A 19,822-nucleotide genomic window follows, 5' to 3' on the forward strand; every position below is an offset into this window, starting at 1 on the left:
GGATAGTCACATGACACACAGAGGAGGGTGGGGGGATAGTCACATGACACACGATAGGGAATAGTCACATGACACAGAGGAGGGTGGGGGGGGGATAGTCACATGGCACACAGAGGAGGGGGGGATAGTCACATGACACAGAGGAGGGTGGGGGGGATAGTCACATGACATACAGACGATGGGGAATAATAGACAAACAGAGAGTGGGAGCTCACACTTAGTTAAAGAAGTCAGGTGAAACTTTTTATTAAAGTATTGTACAAAAGTTATACAAATCCCCAATATACACTTATTACGGGAAATGCTTATAAAGTGCTTTTTTCCCTGCACTTACTACTGCATCAAGGTGATGTCACTTCCTGGATAACACGTTGATGTCACTTCCTGGATAACACGGTGATGTCACTTCCTGGATAACATGGTGATGTCACTTCCTGGAGCTCCCTAGAGCTGTGCGGGCTGTGGCTGCTGGAGGGGATGATGGCAGGGGGACACTGAGGGACACAGGGCACTGGAGGGACACCGAGCATCCTCTCCAGCAACCACAGCCCGCACAGCTCTGGGAGTCGATTTGTGACATTACCATGTAATCCAGGAAGTGACATCACCATGTTATCCAGGAAGTGAAGCTTTGATGCAGTAGTAAGTGCAGGGAAAAAGGCTCTTTATAAGCATTTCCCGTAATAAGTGTATATTGGGGATTTGTATAACTTTTGGGGGGCAATACAATGCAATACTTTGATAAAAATTTCTGCCGGACTTCTCCTTTAACTGTACGGGCTGCAGTAAATATGGTCATAATACATAATATCATACAAAGAACGGCCCCCGGAATGGCGCCCACCCAGATAGAGTAACAGGCGGGTTATTTCTCATCTATTTCTGCAGACACTAAATACATCGATAAAACATTCAAAAGCAATAAATCTCCAATCTGCACATTGAAGTAAGTGAGACAGCATTCAGGCTCCAGCAGTGTAAGGAGTGAAGCTCTGAAGGCTCCATCGCCTACAGGTGATTAGAAAAAAATCAAGGCAGTAAGTATGATTATTCCCCGTACTGTCCAGTTGTCTGTCCCGTACGAGAGGTGCGGTGTAATGGAGCAGATGCCGGGCCTGATACATCTAAATCCAGGGATCCCCGGCAGAACTGGGGACATGTCAAAGGAATAAAGCCAGAGGAGCTGCAAACACATAAGATGCACACCCATTTGTATCTACATGTAGTATTTTGAAGGGGAACTCTGCAGGAAAAAAGTTTTCAGAGATTTGCAACTTACTTTTATTTAAAAATCTCCAGTCTTCCAGTACTTATCAGCTGCTGTATGTCCTGCAGGAAGTAGTGTATTCTCTCCAGTCTTCCAGTACTTATCAGCTGCTGTATGTCTTGCAGGAAGTGGTGTATTCTCTCCAGTCTTCCAGTACTTATCAGCTGCTATATGTCCTACAGGAAGGGGTGTATTCTCTCCAGTACTTATCAGCCCTGATCAGATGAACTGTCGGGGTCTCAGGAACTCCGGGACAGTCCAGGACAGATGAGAGTGACACATGGTACAGAAAGAATCAGGCATAGTCCGAGAAACGAGCATGGGTAAAGGAAGAAACAGGTGGCCCTTTAAATTCTTGATGATTGGCCCCACAAACACCCTAGTGGACAGCAGTGGCATTGCAGTGGTCGCCAGAGAGCTGGAGGAGAGGATGTAGGTGGACACAGAGCGGCAGGACCAAGCGTAGGCAGACACGGCAGATGGCGACAGGCCACAGTTTGCCGGGATTGTCCCTATTTTTTAGGACAGATCTCTGCTCGGGGCACCGTCCCAGCAGTGTTGTTATTTAATCAGCCATTGAGCAATCCCATCCTCAGCTCCGGGCATGTTATGTGTGATGGCGCACAGAGCTCCTGGGTGCCACATCCAGCAGGAACAGCCCAGGCCCCGCTTTAGCCTGTGGCCCTAACACAGCACTGGCTCTGCCCTCCTCCTGCTCCACTCAGGGTATCGGCCATTACAATGTAGCTAAGGACATGTTCACATTTCATCCAAAGCCTCCATCAATGCTTCCCCTGCTGGATCCATTGATGTCAATCCATTCTAATAGTGTCCCCTCCATTTCCCATAGAGAAGCCGTATACACAGAGGGAGCGGGCGTCCTCACCTAGTGGCTGGGCACACACCACACTCTGAATGGGGGGCGTCAAAGTTTTACCTGTTTTTACCATCCAGCCGAGATATTTTTGTTTCTGCTTTATAGGTGCGCCACACAGAATGACAGTGGTAACCCCCTCCAGGCTGATCAAACTCTGCTGTAATGTCCTTATATATACATTATATAGGTAATGTGTGTGGCCTCCACCTGCCTGTATGACCTCCCTACAAGCATGCTCCTGATGAGGTGGCTGTATGACCTCTCTACAAGGCCCGGGCATGCTCCTGATAAGGCAGCTATATGACCTCCCTACAAGGCCCGGACATGCTCCTGATGAGGTGTCTGTATGACCTCCCTACAAGGCCCGGGCATGCTCCTGATGAGGTGTCTGTATGACCTCCCTACAAGGCCCGGGCATGCTCCTGATGAGGTGTCTGTATGACCTCCCTACAAGCCCCGGGCATGCTCCTGATGAGGTGGCTGTATGACCTCCCTACAAGGCCCGGGCATGCTCCTGATGAGGTGTCTGTATGACCTCCCTACAAGGCCCGGGCATGCTCCTGATGAGGTGTCTGTATGACCTCCCTACAAGGCCCGGGCATGCTCCTGATGAGGTGTATGACCTCCCTACAAGGCCCGGGCATGCTCCTGATGAGGTGTATGACCTCCCTACAAGGCCCGGGCATGCTCCTGATGAGGTGTCTGTATGACCTCCCTACAAGCCCCGGGCATGCTCCTGATGAGGTGGCCAATGTTCTCCTGAGGGATCTCCTCCCAGACCTGGACTAAAGCAGCCGCCAACTCCTGGACAGTCTGTGCTGCAACGTGATGTAGGTGGATGGAGGAGACATGATGTCCCCAATGTGCTCAATGGGATTCAGGTCTGGGGAGCGGACGGCCAGTTCATAGCGTCACTGCGTCCATCTTGTAGGAACTGCTGACACACTCCAGCCACATGAGGTCTAGCATTGTCCTGCAGGAGGAACCCCAACCGCACCAGCATAAGGGCTCTGAGGGTCTCGCTACCTAATGGCAGTCAGGCTACCTCTGGCAGCACATGGAGGGCTGTGGGCTGTGAACCTGCTCTCATCTGTGAGGAGCACAGGGGGCGCCAGTGGTAAATCTGTTCTCTGGCAAATCCCAAGCGTCCTGCACAATGTTGGACTGTGAGCACAACCCCCATCTGTGGACGTCGGGCCCCCATACCATCCTCATGGAGTCAGTTTCTAACAGTTTGTGCAGACACATGCAGATTTGTGGCTGCTGGAGGACATTGTGCAGGGCTCTGGCAGTGCTCCTCCTGGACCTCCTTGCACAAAGGCGGAGGTAGCAGTCCTGCCGCTGGGATGTTGCCTCCTACGGCCTCCTCCATGTCTCCTGGCAGCACCTCTGGACACTATGCTGACAGACACAGCAAACCTTCTTGCCACAGCTCGCATTGATACGCCATCCTGGATGAGCTGCACTACCTGAGCCACTTGTGTGGGTTGTAGAGTCCGTATCATGCTACAATGAGTGTGAAAGCACCAGCAACATTCAGAAGTGACCAAAACATCAGCCAGAAAGCCTAGGTAGTGAGAAGTGGTCTGTGGTGACAGTGTGTGTCAGTCAGTGCTGCAGGCAGGGCCGTATTTACCACTAGGCACCCGTGGCAGCATCTTGCAGGGGGGCAGCACCAGGGAGCAGGGGGACAGAAAAAACTAATTTTTTTTGTTTTTATTTTTTTCGTTTCCCTCCTCCCGTTCAGACTTGCCAGTAAATGTGGTGTCTTTTCCAGGGGGGTGGGGGGTATGGTGGTATTGGTCAGGTCTGCTATCGCCAATAGGAGTGTGAAGATGGGGCGTCTTCAGGTTTAGTGCCTAGGGCAGCAGCAGCTGTTAATACAGCCCTGGCTGCGGGTGACAGTCAGTGCTGCTTCCTGAGTGGACAGCCTGATGTCACAGAAGTCTCATTTACTTGGAGTTATATTGTGTTTAGGGATGGTCCGAACCTGCCGAGGTTCGGGTTCGTATGAACCCGAACGCTCAGCAGCAGACTCCCGCTGTCTGCCCGCTCCGTGGAGCGGGCGGATACAGCAGGAGGAACGCCTGGAAAACTGGGATACAGCCTATGGTTATGGCTGTATCCCAGTTTTCCAGGCGGTCCTCACGCTGGATTCATCAGCTCTACGGAGCAGGCAGACAGCGGGAATCATTACAGAGGGTTCGTACCATCCCTAATTGTGTTTAATTGTTCCCTTTATTATTTTGGGCAGTGTATTACACTGAAGGTATATATGGCACCATCTGCCTCCAGCTTCATAGTATACACTATATATTACACTGCAGGTATATATGACACCATCGGCTTCCAGCCTCATAGTATGCACTATATATTACACTGCAGGTATAGCTGACACCATCTGCCTCCAGCCTCATAGTATACACTATTTCCTGGACGTCCTACAGCAGTACAATGGGTTAAAGAGGAACTCCACATAAGGAAAACTTGTTTTCTATTAAAAGTGCATTAAAAGGTATATAGATGTGTCTATATAATGTATTACTGTATCTGTATGGTTCTGTTGCACTGGTAGCTGATTGACATCTAGTGAAGAAAAATGGCCTTTGTGCCAATCCACATTGTCTCCTGCTCCCCCACCTTAGGAGACAAAGATTACATCCGTCTGTCTCACATTGTGTGTGTTTGCTGAGCACAGGCTAATGATGCAGACAGGGGCAGGGCCTGATGTCACAGGAGGCGGGGCTGGATCTCCTAATCCCCTGAGTGATTCACCATCTCTGACCGCCAGAAGCAGCTGCTGCAACTTCACTGATTGTGCAAAACTCTGCAGTGAAATTAGAGCTGTGTTCACACCTGTTGGAGTGTCATTGCAGTACTGCAGCGTATTCACAAAAATGATGCAGCAACACAATTTAATAATAATAAATGGCACAGAGTATCAGAGCCGGCACTGCCAATTCTCTTCAGATGACTCTTCCATAAGGATGACTTAAATTGATTAAGGGTGCATTCACACGTACATGATCTTCAGCAGATTTGATGGCACAGATTTGCTGTGTTAAGTTATCTGCGATGCGGTACGTGTGAAGCTACCCTAAGGCCGTAAAAGCTTCAGTGGAATCAGAAAGCGCTGCACAAATGAGGGCTAATAAAGAAGCTTTATACTATTTTCCGATCATGGAAGATAAAGTCTTTCCAAGTCATCCTTTGTTGAAGTCTATGTTCGAGCTTGACGGGAAGAAACCTGACAAAAGGGTGGACCCTAGTTCTATGAAATAGACTCTAAAGACTGTGAATCCTAAAAGCATTTCTGCCTAAAGCCAAGCTTTGTAAGATCGCTGCGTACCCCTGAGATGACTCTACCTTAGGGTCCTATTCCACGGGCCAATGGGGGCCTGATCAATAATGTAAACGAGTGCCGATCTGCACAAGACAAGTTATTTGTAAACACCTCAGCTGTCCCTCACCTCACCCTCAGCCCTGGTTCAGGAGTTTGTGCAGAAAGGTGCTTTGAAAGAAGGAGTATATTCCAGACTGTTCACAGTGCCAAAGCCAAACGGACAATTCCATCTGGTAATAGACTTGACCTATCTAAACAGACATTTGGGGTCAAAACACTTCAAAATGGAGAACATAAAGTCGGTGATTAGTATAGCACACAAAGAGGTTGATGGCGGCACTACAAGTCACATCAGGAATCTAGGCTTAATAGCAAGAAAAAAGCGGAAGGTCCAGGAGGTTGCATCGAAAGAGTAGATCGCAGCCTCTTGTTGTAACCTATGATGTTATTTGCAGCGGATCAATGGTTTTAATCATGTATATATAAATTTGTGATTTATTCATGTCATTCACTAATTATGTTTCACAGGTGTATTAACGTCATCACCGATGTGTGTATTTAAATAAAGTGATGACGTAGAAGGAGGGTGATCTGTAGAAGCGCCGTAAGGGGCGTGAAACAGCCTTTCACCAGTACCTTTGTGGCGTCTGCACCCATGTCTGTATGCACCATGTCTGTATACTGTTTTTTATAATGAAGAAATAAAGATAAAGAATTTTATTCAGTGAGTACAACTCTATTTCCTTCTTCAAATACAGATAAAGTCGGTGATTACTTGTCTTCAACAAAACAACTTCCTAGCATTGATAGATCTAACAGATGCCTATCTGCATGTGCCATTTTTAAGTCTTCTCTTCCTCCTTCTATATGGACATAGAGAGAAAGGAGCTCACACCTATGGCTGACACTAACGCCTCTCGGCTACATTTAAACACCAACGCCAGGATGTTGGCATATAAGTTAATCAAACCATATTGCCTCATGTACCATCGTGCAGGTCTCCTGGCGAACAGGAGTCCCTACACTAACTCCATACTGTGTCGGTCAATGACTGCCAACCACGCAAAGCGAGCGGCAAGCAGGGAAGGGAGGCCACGGAATGGCCCTACAAAACCACTGTCACAGGACCAAACCCCAAGGGCCCCCCCCCCCCAAATCCTGCAGGCGCGGCTGGAGGAGAAAGCAGCCAACAAGCAACACAAGTATGAACAAGGTGTTACTACTCACATCTATTGGCACATGAGGCAATATGGTTTGATCAAATTGTATAACAACATCCTGGCGATTGAGGCGAGAGGCATTAGTGTCAGCCATGGGTGTGAGGTGCAGCTGCTCCTTTCCCTCCATGCCCGTATTTTACTTTTCTCCTTTTTCTGCGTTCTAGCATTTCCCTTGTAAGACCCATGTGACCCCAATTAGCAGGAAGCACCTGTGCACACATGGTAAGTACCTCCCATTCTACCTCCGGTGCAGTGGCAAGTGGTAAGACCTTGTTCATACTTGTGTTGATTGGTGACAGCTTTCTCTGCCGGCGACGCCTGCTGGGTTTGAAGGGGGGGGGGCCCTTTGGGGTTTGGTCCTGTGACACAGGGGTCGCAGGGGCATTCCGTGGCCTCCCTTCCCTGCTTGCGCTCTTTGCAGGGTTAGCGGTCGCTGACCGACAGTGTGGAGTGTAGGGACTCATGTGAACCAGGAGACCTGCACGAGGTACAATATGGTTTGATCAAATTACATACCAACATCCTGGCGTTGTTTTTTTAAATATAGCCAAGAGGCATTAGTGTCAGCCATAGGTGTGAGGTGCATCGCTCCTTTCTGTCCATGTCCGTATCTTCCTCCTTTTACTTCCTTGGTTACTATCTCGGCAGTTCTCCACTTTCTTCAAGAATGCTTAAAGAAATACCTGAAGCTAAACACTCTGAAGCTCCAGTTCACTGCCATTAACTCTCATCACAATGGTAAATTCTCCAACAACCCGATGGTCAGAACCTTTTTCAAGAACATAGCCCCTCCTTTGCTGCACCTTTTGCCTTCATGGGACGTTCTCCTGGTTCTGAAGTATCTTGTTATTCCTCCGTTTGAACCTTTGCAGGAAGCAGATATATAATACGTCTCTTAAGTAACCTAGTTCCTAGTGGCCATGGCATCAGCTAGAAGAGTCAGTGAGCTCCAGGCCTTGTCATCTAGAGAGCTTTATTTCTTGGTAATTATCTGGCAATGCGCACACTTCCGCGGTTCCATCCCAAAATCGCTTCTTTATTTAATCTCAACCAGGAGATCTTGCCATCCCTCTCTGAGGATCCTGCTGTGTCCCTTCTGGACTTAAGAAAATCAGAGCACATTTTTCTTCTGCTCTCCTGTGCCACTGAACGTTCAAAAGGATCCAAGCCTACATTGGGCAGGTGGATTCGTGACACCATTGCTTTCTGTTACCATCAAGAAGTTCCACCGCATCTCCGAGCACATTCTACTCGTTCCACGGCCACATTCTGGGCAGACTCAAGATGTGTCCCTCTGGAGGAAATATGCAGAGCCGCAACGTGGTCAAGCCATTTCATCTTTGTTCAACATTACCACCTTGACCTGAGTATTAAGCCTTCAGCAGATGAGTGCTCCAGTGTGCAGCAGAAAAATTTCAATGGAGGACTCAATCAACAGTCTCCATCACTGATACATTGCTCCCTCAGTCACAAGTCTCAAAACATGGGAACAGCCCGATATCCCTCCTGGGAAGGAAACCCGATGCTAGGGGGGGGGTGTCCCCAAACCACCAGGATACGTAGCCCCTTAAGTCCCACTCGGTTGTGAGGACCCTCAGCATTGGGTTTCCTCCCCAGTAGGGATATCTGGCTGTTCCCGTGTAAGATGGGACTATAAAGGCTGTACGTATCCTCCTCTTCCTTATGGATCCTCTCCCGGAATTGGTGTGTCTTCACTGCTGTACAGCTCTAGAGAAGCCGCCATATCTACACCCCGCGGCTATTAAGGAATCTTTCACTTCCGGGTTTTCAAAGTTTTATTTTTTTTTTATTAAGTGGAAGAAGAATTTTATTATAAAGATTATGGAAATACGTCAGGCCGAAGATTACAGGAACAGGAATGGGGGTCAGTCTGTCAAACCTAGTGCAGGTGAGGAGCCAAAACGATACACTGATCAGCCACAACATTAATACCCCCACCGCATAGTGTGCAGCCCCCCTGGTGCAGTGACCACCGGACCCCATAAACTCGTGAGGTTCCCCCCAGGGCTTGGACCCCATAACCCTGTGATGAGACCTCCCAGGGCCTGAACCCCATAAACCTGGATTGAAACCTCCCAGTGCCCAGGCCCCATGAGGTGTCCCCTCAGGGCCCGGACCCAAAAGCCCTATCCCGTGCCGCCAGGACCCCATAGTCCTATACCGTGATCCCCCAGACCCCAAATCCTTGTGCTGACACCTGTTGATCTGTCATATCCTGCTGATCGCTGCCAATGTGGGGTCCCCCTGCCATGAAAGGGGGGAGGGGGTGTACTTTGTGTACAATGGTTAGGTAGGGTCTACATGGCACAGTAACTTCCACATGATGCCAAGACCCAAGGTCTCCAGCAGAACGTTGCCCATCACACCGCCCCCGACATCTGGTCTTCTTCCCATAGTGCATCCTGGTGCCATCTCCTCCCAGGTAAGTGATGCACACGCACCCAGACGTCCACATGATGGAGAACGTGACCCATCAGACCAGACTACTTCTTCCATTGCTCTGTGCTCCCATCTTAATGCCCATCATAGACATTATTGAGGGTGGATAGGGATCACATAGGCTCTATGACCGCTGTGTGAATCCTCCTGACTCCTATCACAGTCAGCACTTTGTACTACGCTACAGCACATGATACAGACAGCCTCTATATCGGGGACAGTCACCTGGACACGATGTAAAACAATGCTGCACAACCTACCCCCTGACCTGCCCCTCATGTGGACAAGATTATTATATTAATGGATGATTATTCTCAAACTACTCCCGCGATTATTCCATCCCTGACGTTACTCATGATTAATCTATGTAAAGAGGCCTCAAACCTCCTCATAACATGGGACAGATGCCTCATTCTACCACCTGATCGAGCTTCGGAGCGCATCCTCCCTGTCATTGATCTCCTCTACCTGAAAAGAGCCTTAACCGTCTCTCTGCTCTGGACCAGGATACATCACCATCCTGAACAATGAATCATCATCAAACCTGTGTATCGACAGAAGTCCCTGCCATGTATCCCCCCTCCCCCATCAGAGGCTTCCGCCCTGTATCCCCCGTCCCCTGCGCAGAGGCTCCCACCCTGTATGCCCCCGTCCCCTGGGCAGAGGCTCCCACCCTGTATCCCCCGTCCCCTGCGCAGAGGCTCCCACCCTGTATGACCCCGTCCCCTGGGCAGAGGCTCCCACCCTGTATGCCCCCGTCCCCTGGGCAGAGGTCCCCGCCATGAACCCCCACTTCCCCTGTCAGAGGTCCCCGTCCTGGAACCCTCCCACCCAAAGCGTAAGATCCCCAGATCATGCATACTTTTCACATTTTAATGTTATGGCAGATCAGTGTACGCCGCATAGTAAGACTAAAAACCATATGGAATGGGCAATAGTTAAAAGTTTCCTAACAGTAAGGAGAATGGGGTAGTAGAGAGTGAAGGAGGAAAGACGCTCGAGTCTCTGGCCTTCAAGCTTGTCCCAAATTGCATCCACGCTTGAGATCATAACGATAAAACATTACTCAACTTTGAAGCCGACGCGTTTCTCCCCGTAGTGAGTTCTGTGATGTTTGGCCACGTTGGACTGGTTGGAGAAGCGCTTCCCGCACTCGGGGCAGGGGTACGGCTTCTCCCCGGTGTGGACCACCTGATGCTTGATGAGATTGGACTTGATGGCGAAGCCCTTACCGCACTCCGAGCACAGGAAGGGCCTCTCGCCGGTGTGGATTCGCTGGTGTTTAACAAGGTTGGATTTGCTAGTGAAGCCTTTCCCGCAGTCGGAACAGCAAAACGGTTTCTCGCCAGTGTGGATTATCTGGTGTTTGACAAGGTCCGAACTGCTCGTAAAACTTTTCCCGCACTCGATGCAGGTGTAGGGCCTCTCCCCTGTGTGGATTCTCTGGTGTGCCACCAGGTTGGTGTTGGTGGAAAAACATTTTCCGCAGGAGGGGCAAGGGAAGGGCTTCTCCCCGGTGTGTGTCCTCTGGTGAGCCACCAGCTCAGAGTTACAGGTGAACTCCTTCCCGCAGTCCGGGCAGCAAACCACCCTCCCAGCGTGCATCCGCTGGTGCTTCACAATCCCAGATTTGCTGGTGAAGGTTTTCCCGCACAAAGCGCAGTCATACAGCTTCCGATTACTCTCCAGAGAGATAGACGCCTGACTGGCCAAGAAGACGGAATCATAATCGACGCGGAGAAAGTCGGAGTCAGGATTTTTGGGCTCATCCTCGGGCTCTTCCTTAGTAGGAACGGGGGTGGGAATGAAGTCGGTCTGAGTGTGCTCCGAGCGCATGTAAACCTTTGTATCCTCTTTCTTCACATTCACAGACGTGTATTCCTCTTGTGCCTGATCGGTGGCACCGTATAAGTTGTGAACATTGTCGTCTTCACAGGAGACAGAACTATTGGCCACGTATCTAACTGGCTGACCTTTCCTCTTGCGGGACTTGCAGATGCTCGGAAAGAGTCTCTTTGGATTGATGCTGACCATGTTTTTGGCTTCAGAGACCATCTCGTTCATGTCTGTAGGAAACACGAAAAACCGATCACATGACGTAGTAAGAGTTACGGGAAATCCCGCCAACATTTATCACAATATATAAGGGACATAAGTGATATTGGTCATATGGGCAGCACCAATCCATTCTGTCTGTAGGATTGACAGACAAAGCCCAGCCCTGTATCTTGCTATATACATTGGTATCATGGTCCGAGCTCAGCCCTGTATCCTGCTATATACTGTACATTGGTATCATGGGCCGAGCTCAACCCTGTATCCTGCTATATACATTGGTATCATGGCCCAAGCTCAGACCTGTATCCTGCTATATACTGTACATTGGTATCATGGACAGAGCTCAGCACTGTATCCTGCTATATACATTGGTATCATGGGCCGAGCTCAGCCCTGTATACGTCTATATACATTGGTATCATGGCCCGAGCTCAGCCCTATATACGTCTATATACATTGGTATCATGGCCCGAGCTCAGCCCTGTATCCTGCTATATACATTGGTATCATGGCCCGAGCTCAGCCCTGTATACGTCTATATACATTGGTATCATGGCCCGAGCGCAGCCCTGTATACATCTATCCCACTATATTCCATGATCAGCCAGACCCCTGCATTCACCATCTATCCCTCCTTTTTTTGCCATTATTTGGACTAGTTACGGATATATGCCGCCGTATTTGAAGAGAACCAGACATCAGTTTCCCTGACTAGACTACACCAGGGGTCCACCCTATTACCCCCCACCCCCACAATTCCTGCCATTCTGGAGATCTGTCTCTATGATGTAATAACCTATAATCTTACTCAGTGAGCCCAGGGTCTGGTGGTTCTCCATCATCATCGGATCCATATTACCGTCTGGGTCGCGGCCTAAACGTTCCCAATCCTCCACCATGAAGTTCAGACTCACGTCCTCGTCTCCTCTGGGAACCTGGAAACACAAGGATGAATTATCTAGATGTCTCCTCCCTGCAGAGTCACCTATAGCAGGCCTCAGGAGCAGCACTCACCTCTCCGGTCAGCAGCTCGATGATCTTGTTGGTCAGCTCCAGGATCTTCTGCTCGCTGTTCCTCTCGATCAGGGAGTGGGGAGGATCAATGGCGATGCAGCTCTGGATTCTGCCGCTGAAGTCACTGGAGGCCACACCGCAGTCCACGGCCTGGTCGGACGACTTCTTCACAACAATGTAATCCTAACACGAGAGAGGACGACAAACACAACAAGATCAACTTGCGGCTGAGAGACCAGGCATCTCCATACACAATGTGAGGACGATCCCGTGACTCCTCTATCGCTGGTCGGGAGGGTCGGACAAATCAATGAGTGAGATAGGAAATCAGTGCAAGTGCCGAAGAGACAGGAGAAATGTAATGCCGCCTCCAACCTCTCTGTGCTTCGGTGTGGCTCTGAATCACTTACACCTACGGATCACCTACCGGGGGGTTAGCGATTTCCTACGGAGGGATAGATCAATGACTGCTGGATGGACATCTACACATCCTACAGTCACATAGCCCATCTATAGAGTGCTGCATCTTGGGTTCCCAGAGGTCAGATTCCACCCAGAGACCCTCCTGCTCCCTCACGTCGGTGTCACCAGTCACCCCCATCCTCTATTCTCCATCTTCTCTAGCGGCTGATCCTTCACCATCATGGCATCCTCACCTCTCCGGTCAGCAGGTAGATGATCTCCAGGGTGAGGTTTAGGATCCTCTCAGGGATCTGACCTCTATCCATCTTCTATAGGGTGACGAGATCACTGGATATAAGTCTGACGTCTGGATATTTCCCACCTGTAGTGATAGAAGATGTGTAAGGGTTCTGTATATAGGAGACAACGCCGCATACAATCTCTCCTCTGTTTCACTGGTGACCACAGAGTCAGATTCAGAGTCTCTGAAGACATGGCGTCTGTATATGACATGGGGAGGGGAGACCCTATTATATCGGGCAATTATCTGCCGATTCAGGTAGAGTTTGGCAGATCTGATCTGTGTAATAGAGACAGCGATCTCTCCATGTTCCCTGGTGCCCTTCGGGCTTCTTCTGTCCACCACTGAAGCTTTTAAAGCAGTCTCTGCAGTCCACTCAGCCTATTGTTGGCTGACGATCTGTGCCATCTCAGTCAGTGATTGGCTGAGCAGCTAGGAGACGGGGGCCGGGTGTGGCGGCAAATTGTCAGCCATGAGAGAGGATGGCGGAGGGTCATCCGGGGGGGGTGGGTTGAACTTCATGGACATGCATCTTTCTTCACCCTTGTAATACATTTTCTCTCTATGTATATGGTAAGCAGCAGATATATGGTACATATATATGCACAGTAGGTATATAGGGGTACACACCTCAGATAGGGTGAGGGGGTTACACATATCGGGTAACTTTGTCCCTATATACCCTCCATGTGTCCCTGTCCCTACATACCTTCTATATACACATCCTCCGTGTCTCCCCTTCCCTATATACACATCCTCCGTGTCTCCCCGTCCCTATATACACATCCTCCGTGTCTCCCCGTCCCTATATACACATCCTCCGTGTCTCCCCGTCCCTATATACACATCCTCCGTGTCTCCCCGTCCCTATATACACATCCTCCGTGTCTCCCCGTCCCTATATACACATCCTCCATGTCTCCCCGTCCCTATATACACATCCTCCATGTCTCCCCGTCCCTATATACACATCCTCCATGTCTCCCCGTCCCTATATACACATCCTCCATGTCTCCCCGTCCCTATATACACATCCTCCATGTCTCCCCGTCCCTATATACACATCCTCCATGTCTCCCCGTCCCTACATACACATCCTCCATGTCTCCCCGTCCCTATATACCTTCTATATACACATCCTCTGTGTGTCCGTCATTATATACCTTCTATATACACATCCTTCATGTGTCCCTGTCCCTATATACCTTCTAAATACACATCCTCCATGTGTCCCCGTCCCTATATACCTTCTATATACAAATCCTCTGTGTGTCCCTTTTCCTAAATACACATCCTCCATGTGTCCCTGTACCTATATAAAAATCCTCTGTGTGTCCCTTTTCCTATATACACATCCTCCATGTGTCCCTGTCCCTATATACCTTCTAAATACACATCCTCCATGTGTCCCCATCCCTATATACACATCCTCCATGTGTCCCCGTCCCTATATACCTTCTATATACAAATCCTGTGTGTCCCTTTTCCTATATACACATCCTCCATGTGTCCCTGTACCTATATACCTTCTAAATAGACATCCTCTGTGTGTCCCTGTCCTTATATACCTTCTATATACACATCCTCAATGTTTCCCCGTCCCTATAGACACATCCTCCATGTGTCTCCGTCCCTATATACCCATCCTCTGTGTGTCCCTATGTCAGCACTACGCTGATCCTATATTATAAGGATTTAGGCTGCGTTCACACTTAACATATCCGCTGCGGATCCCTTCACTGTCACTTTCAATGAGATTACACACTATGTAAGCGGCAGCCCCCTTACACCCCCCCCCCCCTGGCCTGATGCATACATTACCGGTCTGCTTTGGGGGCTCCCAGTATCTGGACGTCCCGCTCAGCCAACCATTGGGGCTGCCGCCTAGGCCTAGTTTACATATATTAGTTGCATCCGTTTCCGTTTTTTCTGTAGATATTGACCACAACTGATGTCACAACTGATACCAAAAAGGCATCAGTTGTCGTCAGGTTTTCTATCCGTTTTCCAGAAAAGAAAACTATCATTTCCTATCAGTTATATCAGCGTCCATACGTTTATTTCATCAGTTGTCATTCGTTTTTTCCTATAGGGCATTACAGGGGGCGATCTATATAGGGGACAGTAGCACACCGGAGCCCTCTACCTTGGGCAGCAGGACGTGTGGACATCTCCTAGAGCAGGGCTAGGGAACCTTGCCTCTCCAGCTGTTGCAGACTAACAACTCCCATCATGCCTGGATATCCCAGACATGATGAGAGTTCTAGTTTTGCAACAGCTGGAGAAGCAAGGTTCCCTAGCCCTGTCCTGTAGTGCTGCACCTGTACAGAGGAGCTGGAGTGCAAGGGACCACTGTGTTGCAGACCCAGGGTCACAAGGGGGACAGGGACTTCTCTATGGAGCATTCACTTTAATTGATGCGGTGTCGGATAGCTGAGCTAGGCCTAACACCGTATGTAATCTCATTGAAAGAGACAGCGAAGGGATCCGCAGCCAATACGTTATGTGTGACCCCAGCCTAAAGGGGTTTCCAGGCCAACGGAACCTGTCCTGTACTGCCTGTCTGTGCTACGGTGAGCAGCCAAGACCTCTATACACCTATATATCTAACATGTGTATATACTATTCAGCCATATCCCTCTATCAGATAGATGTATACAGCAGGTATATAAGGTGAGGACTATTATACATATACAGGAGGTGTAAAAGGATGGGGGATAAGCGAGAGAAAATATATATGTATACACACATACATACAGGGCGGTATACAGGGACAGGATGAGGCGTATACACATACAGGGCGGTATACAGGGACAGGATGAGGGGTATACACGGACAGGGCGGTATACAGGGACAGGATGAGGGGTATACAGGGACAGGATGAGGTGTATATACGGACAGGATGAGGTGTATACACATACAGGGCGGTATATATGAGGTGTATACACATACAGGGCGGTATATATGAGGTGTATACACATACAGGGCGGTATATATGAGGTGTATACACATACAGGGCGGTATATATGAGGTGTATACACATACAGGGCGGTATATATGAGGTGTATACACATACAGGGCGGTATATATGAGGTGTATACATATGGGTGGGGTACATATGAGGTGTATACAGTATACAGATGCAGGGTGAGGTGTATACACATACAGGGCGGTACATATGAGGTGTATACACATACAGGGCGGTACATATGAGGTGTATACATATGGGTGGGGTATATATGAGGTGTATACAGAGGCAGGGTGAGGTGTATACACATACAGGGCGGTATATATGAGGTGTATACACATACAGGGCGGTATGAGGTGTATACACATACAGGGCGGTACATATGAGGTGTATACAGTATACAGATGCAGGGTGAGGTGTATACACATACAGGGCGGTATATATGAGGTGTATACATATGGGTGGGGTATATATCAGGTGTATACAGATGCAGGGTGAGGTGTATACACATACAGGGCGGTATATATGAGGTGTATACACATACAGGGCGGTATGAGGTGTATACACATACAGGGCGGTACATATGAGGTGTATACAGTATACAGATGCAGGGTGAGGTGTATACACATACAGGGCGATATATATGAGGTGTATACATATGGGTGGGGTATATATGAGGGGTATACACATACAGGGCGGTACAAAGGAGGTGTATACATATGGGTGGGCTACATATGAGGTGTATACAGTATACAGATGCAGGGTGAGGTGTATACACACAGCGCGGTATATATGAGGTGTATACACATACAGGACGGTATATATGAGGTGTATACACATACAGGGCGGTACATATGAGGTGTATACATATGGGTGGGGTACATATGAGGTGTATACAGATGCAGGGTGAGGTGTATACACATACAGGGCGGTATATATGAGGTGTATACATATGGGTGGGGTACATATGAGGTGTATACAGTATACAGATGCAGGGTGAGGTGTATACACTTACAGGGCGGTATATATGAGGTGTATACATATGGGTGGGGTATATATGAGGTGTATACAGAGGCAGGGTGAGGTGTATACACATACAGGACGGTATTTATGAGGTGTATACACATACAGGACGGTATATATGAGGTGTATACACGTACAGGGCGGTACATATGAGGTGTATACACGTACAGGGCGGTACATATGAGGTGTATACAGTATACATATGCAGGGTGAGGTGTATACACATACAGGGCGGTATATATGAGGTGTATACACATACAGGGCGGTATATATGAGGTGTATACACATACAGGGCGGTATATATGAGGTGTATACACATACAGGGCGGTATATATGAGGTGTATACACATACAGGGCGGTATATATCAGGTGTATACTGATGCAGGGTGAGGTGTATACACATACAGGGCGGTATATATCAGGTGTATACAGATGGGTGGGGTATATATGAGGTGTATACATATGGGTGGGGTATATATGAGGTGTATACAGATGCAGGGTGAGGTGTATACACATACAGGGCAGTATATATGAGGTGTATACAGATAGGTGGGGTATATATGAGGTGTATACAGATGCAGGGTGAGGTGTATACACAAACAGGGCGGTATATATGAGGTGTATACAGATGGGTGGAGTATATATGAGGTGTATACAGATGGGTGGGGTATATATGAGGTGTATACAGATGGGTGGGGTATATATGAGGTGTATACAGATGGGTGGGGTATATATGAGGTGTATACAGATGGGTGGGGTATATATGAGGTGTATACAGATGCAGGGTGAGGTGTATACACATACAGGGCGGTACATATGAGGTGTATACATATGGGTGGGGTATATATCAGGTGTATACAGATGGGTGGGGTATATATGAGGTGTATACATATGGGTGGAGTATATATGAGGTGTATACAGATGGGTGGGGTATATATGAGGTGTATACATATGCAGGGTGAGGTGTATACACATACAGGGCGGTATATATACACAGATCGCACACCCCGCGCTCCCCGATCACTCACCTGCTCTCCCTGTTCTCCGCAGACCTGGAGCGGAAGGCTGACCCGGAAGCAGTCGGTGAAGCCCCGCCCAGTGACCCGCCTCACACCAGACTACAGGAGGATGGCGGTGGGGGTTCCGCTGATCTCGTCTCCTCTGACACTGCCGCTCGGTTTCTCGGCCACTCCCGGTTCTCCGGTATAAATAGGCTTCACTGGAAGCTTTGTCTTTTTTTTTCCTTCTGGAAGCGGCACCATCTTACTTCCGGTGTGTGGAACGCATGGTGTGAAACGCATCAGCCGGAAGTGCTCTTTTGACTACGACAGTGACGCGCGGCTGGGCCGGATATGGAAGGATTCGGTTGTGGGTGACGCTGCAGGAGGTGAGAGCCGAGGGTGAGGCCGGGAGCCCGTGTACCGCCGGGTGTGACTAGTATTACAGGGACCTCCCCAGACGCACGCCCCGCCCCCAACCTGGAGGCCACGCCCCCAAACAACCGCACCCTAACATACCGCAGGCACTGGCTGATGTGAATCCACACTGATTCCTAGTCACAGTGTTCCGTTTTGCACATTTAGGGTAGCTTCACACGGGCGGGCTCGCAGCGAGATTCTCGCTGCGAGCCCGGCAGGTCCTGGCAGTTCCCATAAACTACATACTTGCTGCGGACCGCAGCGAGTATGTAATTGTACCGCGCTTAACCCCTTCTACTCCCGCCGGCTCCCCCGCTGTAAGCAGCATACATTACCTGTCCTTGCTGCTCGGGTCCGGCGTCCTGCTCTCCCGTCCGGCCAATTAGTGTGTTGCCCAGCCGCAGCCACTGATTGCCGGGCGGGAGAGCAGGACGCCGGACCCGTGCAGCAAGGACAGGTAATGTATGCTGCTTACAGCGGGGGAGCCGGCGGGAGTAGAAGGGGTTAAGCGCGGTACAATTACATACTCGCTGCGGTCCGCAGCAAGTATGTAGTTTATGGGAACTGCCAGGACCTGCCGGGCTCGCAGCGAGAATCTCGCTGCGAGCCCGCCCGTGTGAAGCTACCCTTACACAGGGTTTTTTCTCTATATTTTTATTAACCTACATGAAACTTTTTTCTAAATTCATATTTGAAGCCATTGGGGTAGTTCACCACATGTGGGCGCTATCACTGGTATAATACACAGCACTGACCACATGGGGGCGCTATCACTGGTATAATACACTGCACTGACCACATGGGGGCGCTATCACTGGTATAATACACAGCACTGACCACATGGGGGCGCTATCACTGGTATAATACACAGCACTGACCACATGGGGCGCTATCACTGGTACAATACACTGCACTGACCACATGGGGCGCTATCACTGGTACAATACACAGCACTGACCACATGGGGCGCTATCACTGGTACAATACACAGCACTGACCACATGGGGCGCTATCACTGGTATAATACACAGCACTGACCACATGGGGCGCTATCACTGGTATAATACACAGCACTGACCACATGGGGGCGCTATCACTGGTATAATACACAGCACTGACCACATGTGGGCGCTATCACTGGTATAATACACAGCACTGACCACATGGGGGCGCTATCACTGGTATAATACACTGCACTGACCACATGGGGCGCTATCACTGGTATAATACACTGCACTGACCACATGGGGCGCTATCACTGGTATAATACACAGCACTGACCACATGGGGCGCTATCACTGGTACAATACACAGCACTGACCACATGGGGGCGCTATCACTGGTATAATACACTGCACTGACCACATGGGGCGCTATCACTGGTATAATACACTGCACTGACCACATGGGGCGCTATCACTGGTACAATACACTGCACTGACCACATGGGGCGCTATCACTGGTACAATAC

The 19,822-nt window shown here is 49.3% G+C and overlaps 2 protein-coding genes across 2 annotated transcripts in view; one reads left to right on the forward strand and one right to left on the reverse strand.

The window, feature by feature from the left end:
- LOC138799096 (zinc finger protein 208-like) overlaps positions 1 to 19,822 on the forward strand; it is a 40,066-nt gene that overhangs the window by 9,242 nt on the left and 11,002 nt on the right. The window contains exons 10-17 of the mRNA XM_069979871.1: positions 5,626 to 5,899; positions 6,016 to 6,037; positions 6,872 to 6,929; positions 7,356 to 7,468; positions 8,523 to 8,616; positions 10,267 to 11,003; positions 11,164 to 11,231; positions 12,038 to 12,416. Of these exons, the coding sequence (XP_069835972.1) occupies positions 5,626 to 5,899; positions 6,016 to 6,037; positions 6,872 to 6,929; positions 7,356 to 7,468; positions 8,523 to 8,616; positions 10,267 to 11,003; positions 11,164 to 11,231; positions 12,038 to 12,416 (1,745 nt within the window). The remainder of the gene's footprint in view (positions 1 to 5,625; positions 5,900 to 6,015; positions 6,038 to 6,871; positions 6,930 to 7,355; positions 7,469 to 8,522; positions 8,617 to 10,266; positions 11,004 to 11,163; positions 11,232 to 12,037; positions 12,417 to 19,822) is intronic.
- LOC138798980 (oocyte zinc finger protein XlCOF7.1-like) lies at positions 9,968 to 18,198 on the reverse strand. Its single transcript, XM_069979632.1, has 5 exons — positions 17,962 to 18,198; positions 12,896 to 13,023; positions 12,240 to 12,422; positions 12,034 to 12,160; positions 9,968 to 11,233 (listed from the first exon to the last, which is right to left on the reverse strand). Exons 2-5 carry the CDS (start codon positions 12,965 to 12,967, stop codon positions 10,230 to 10,232), a joined length of 1,386 nt encoding a protein of 461 aa, XP_069835733.1. The 5' UTR covers positions 12,968 to 13,023; positions 17,962 to 18,198; the 3' UTR covers positions 9,968 to 10,229.

This window comes from Dendropsophus ebraccatus, chromosome 8, assembly GCF_027789765.1.
Source record: "Dendropsophus ebraccatus isolate aDenEbr1 chromosome 8, aDenEbr1.pat, whole genome shotgun sequence".
Taxonomy (NCBI): Eukaryota; Metazoa; Chordata; class Amphibia; order Anura; family Hylidae; genus Dendropsophus; species Dendropsophus ebraccatus.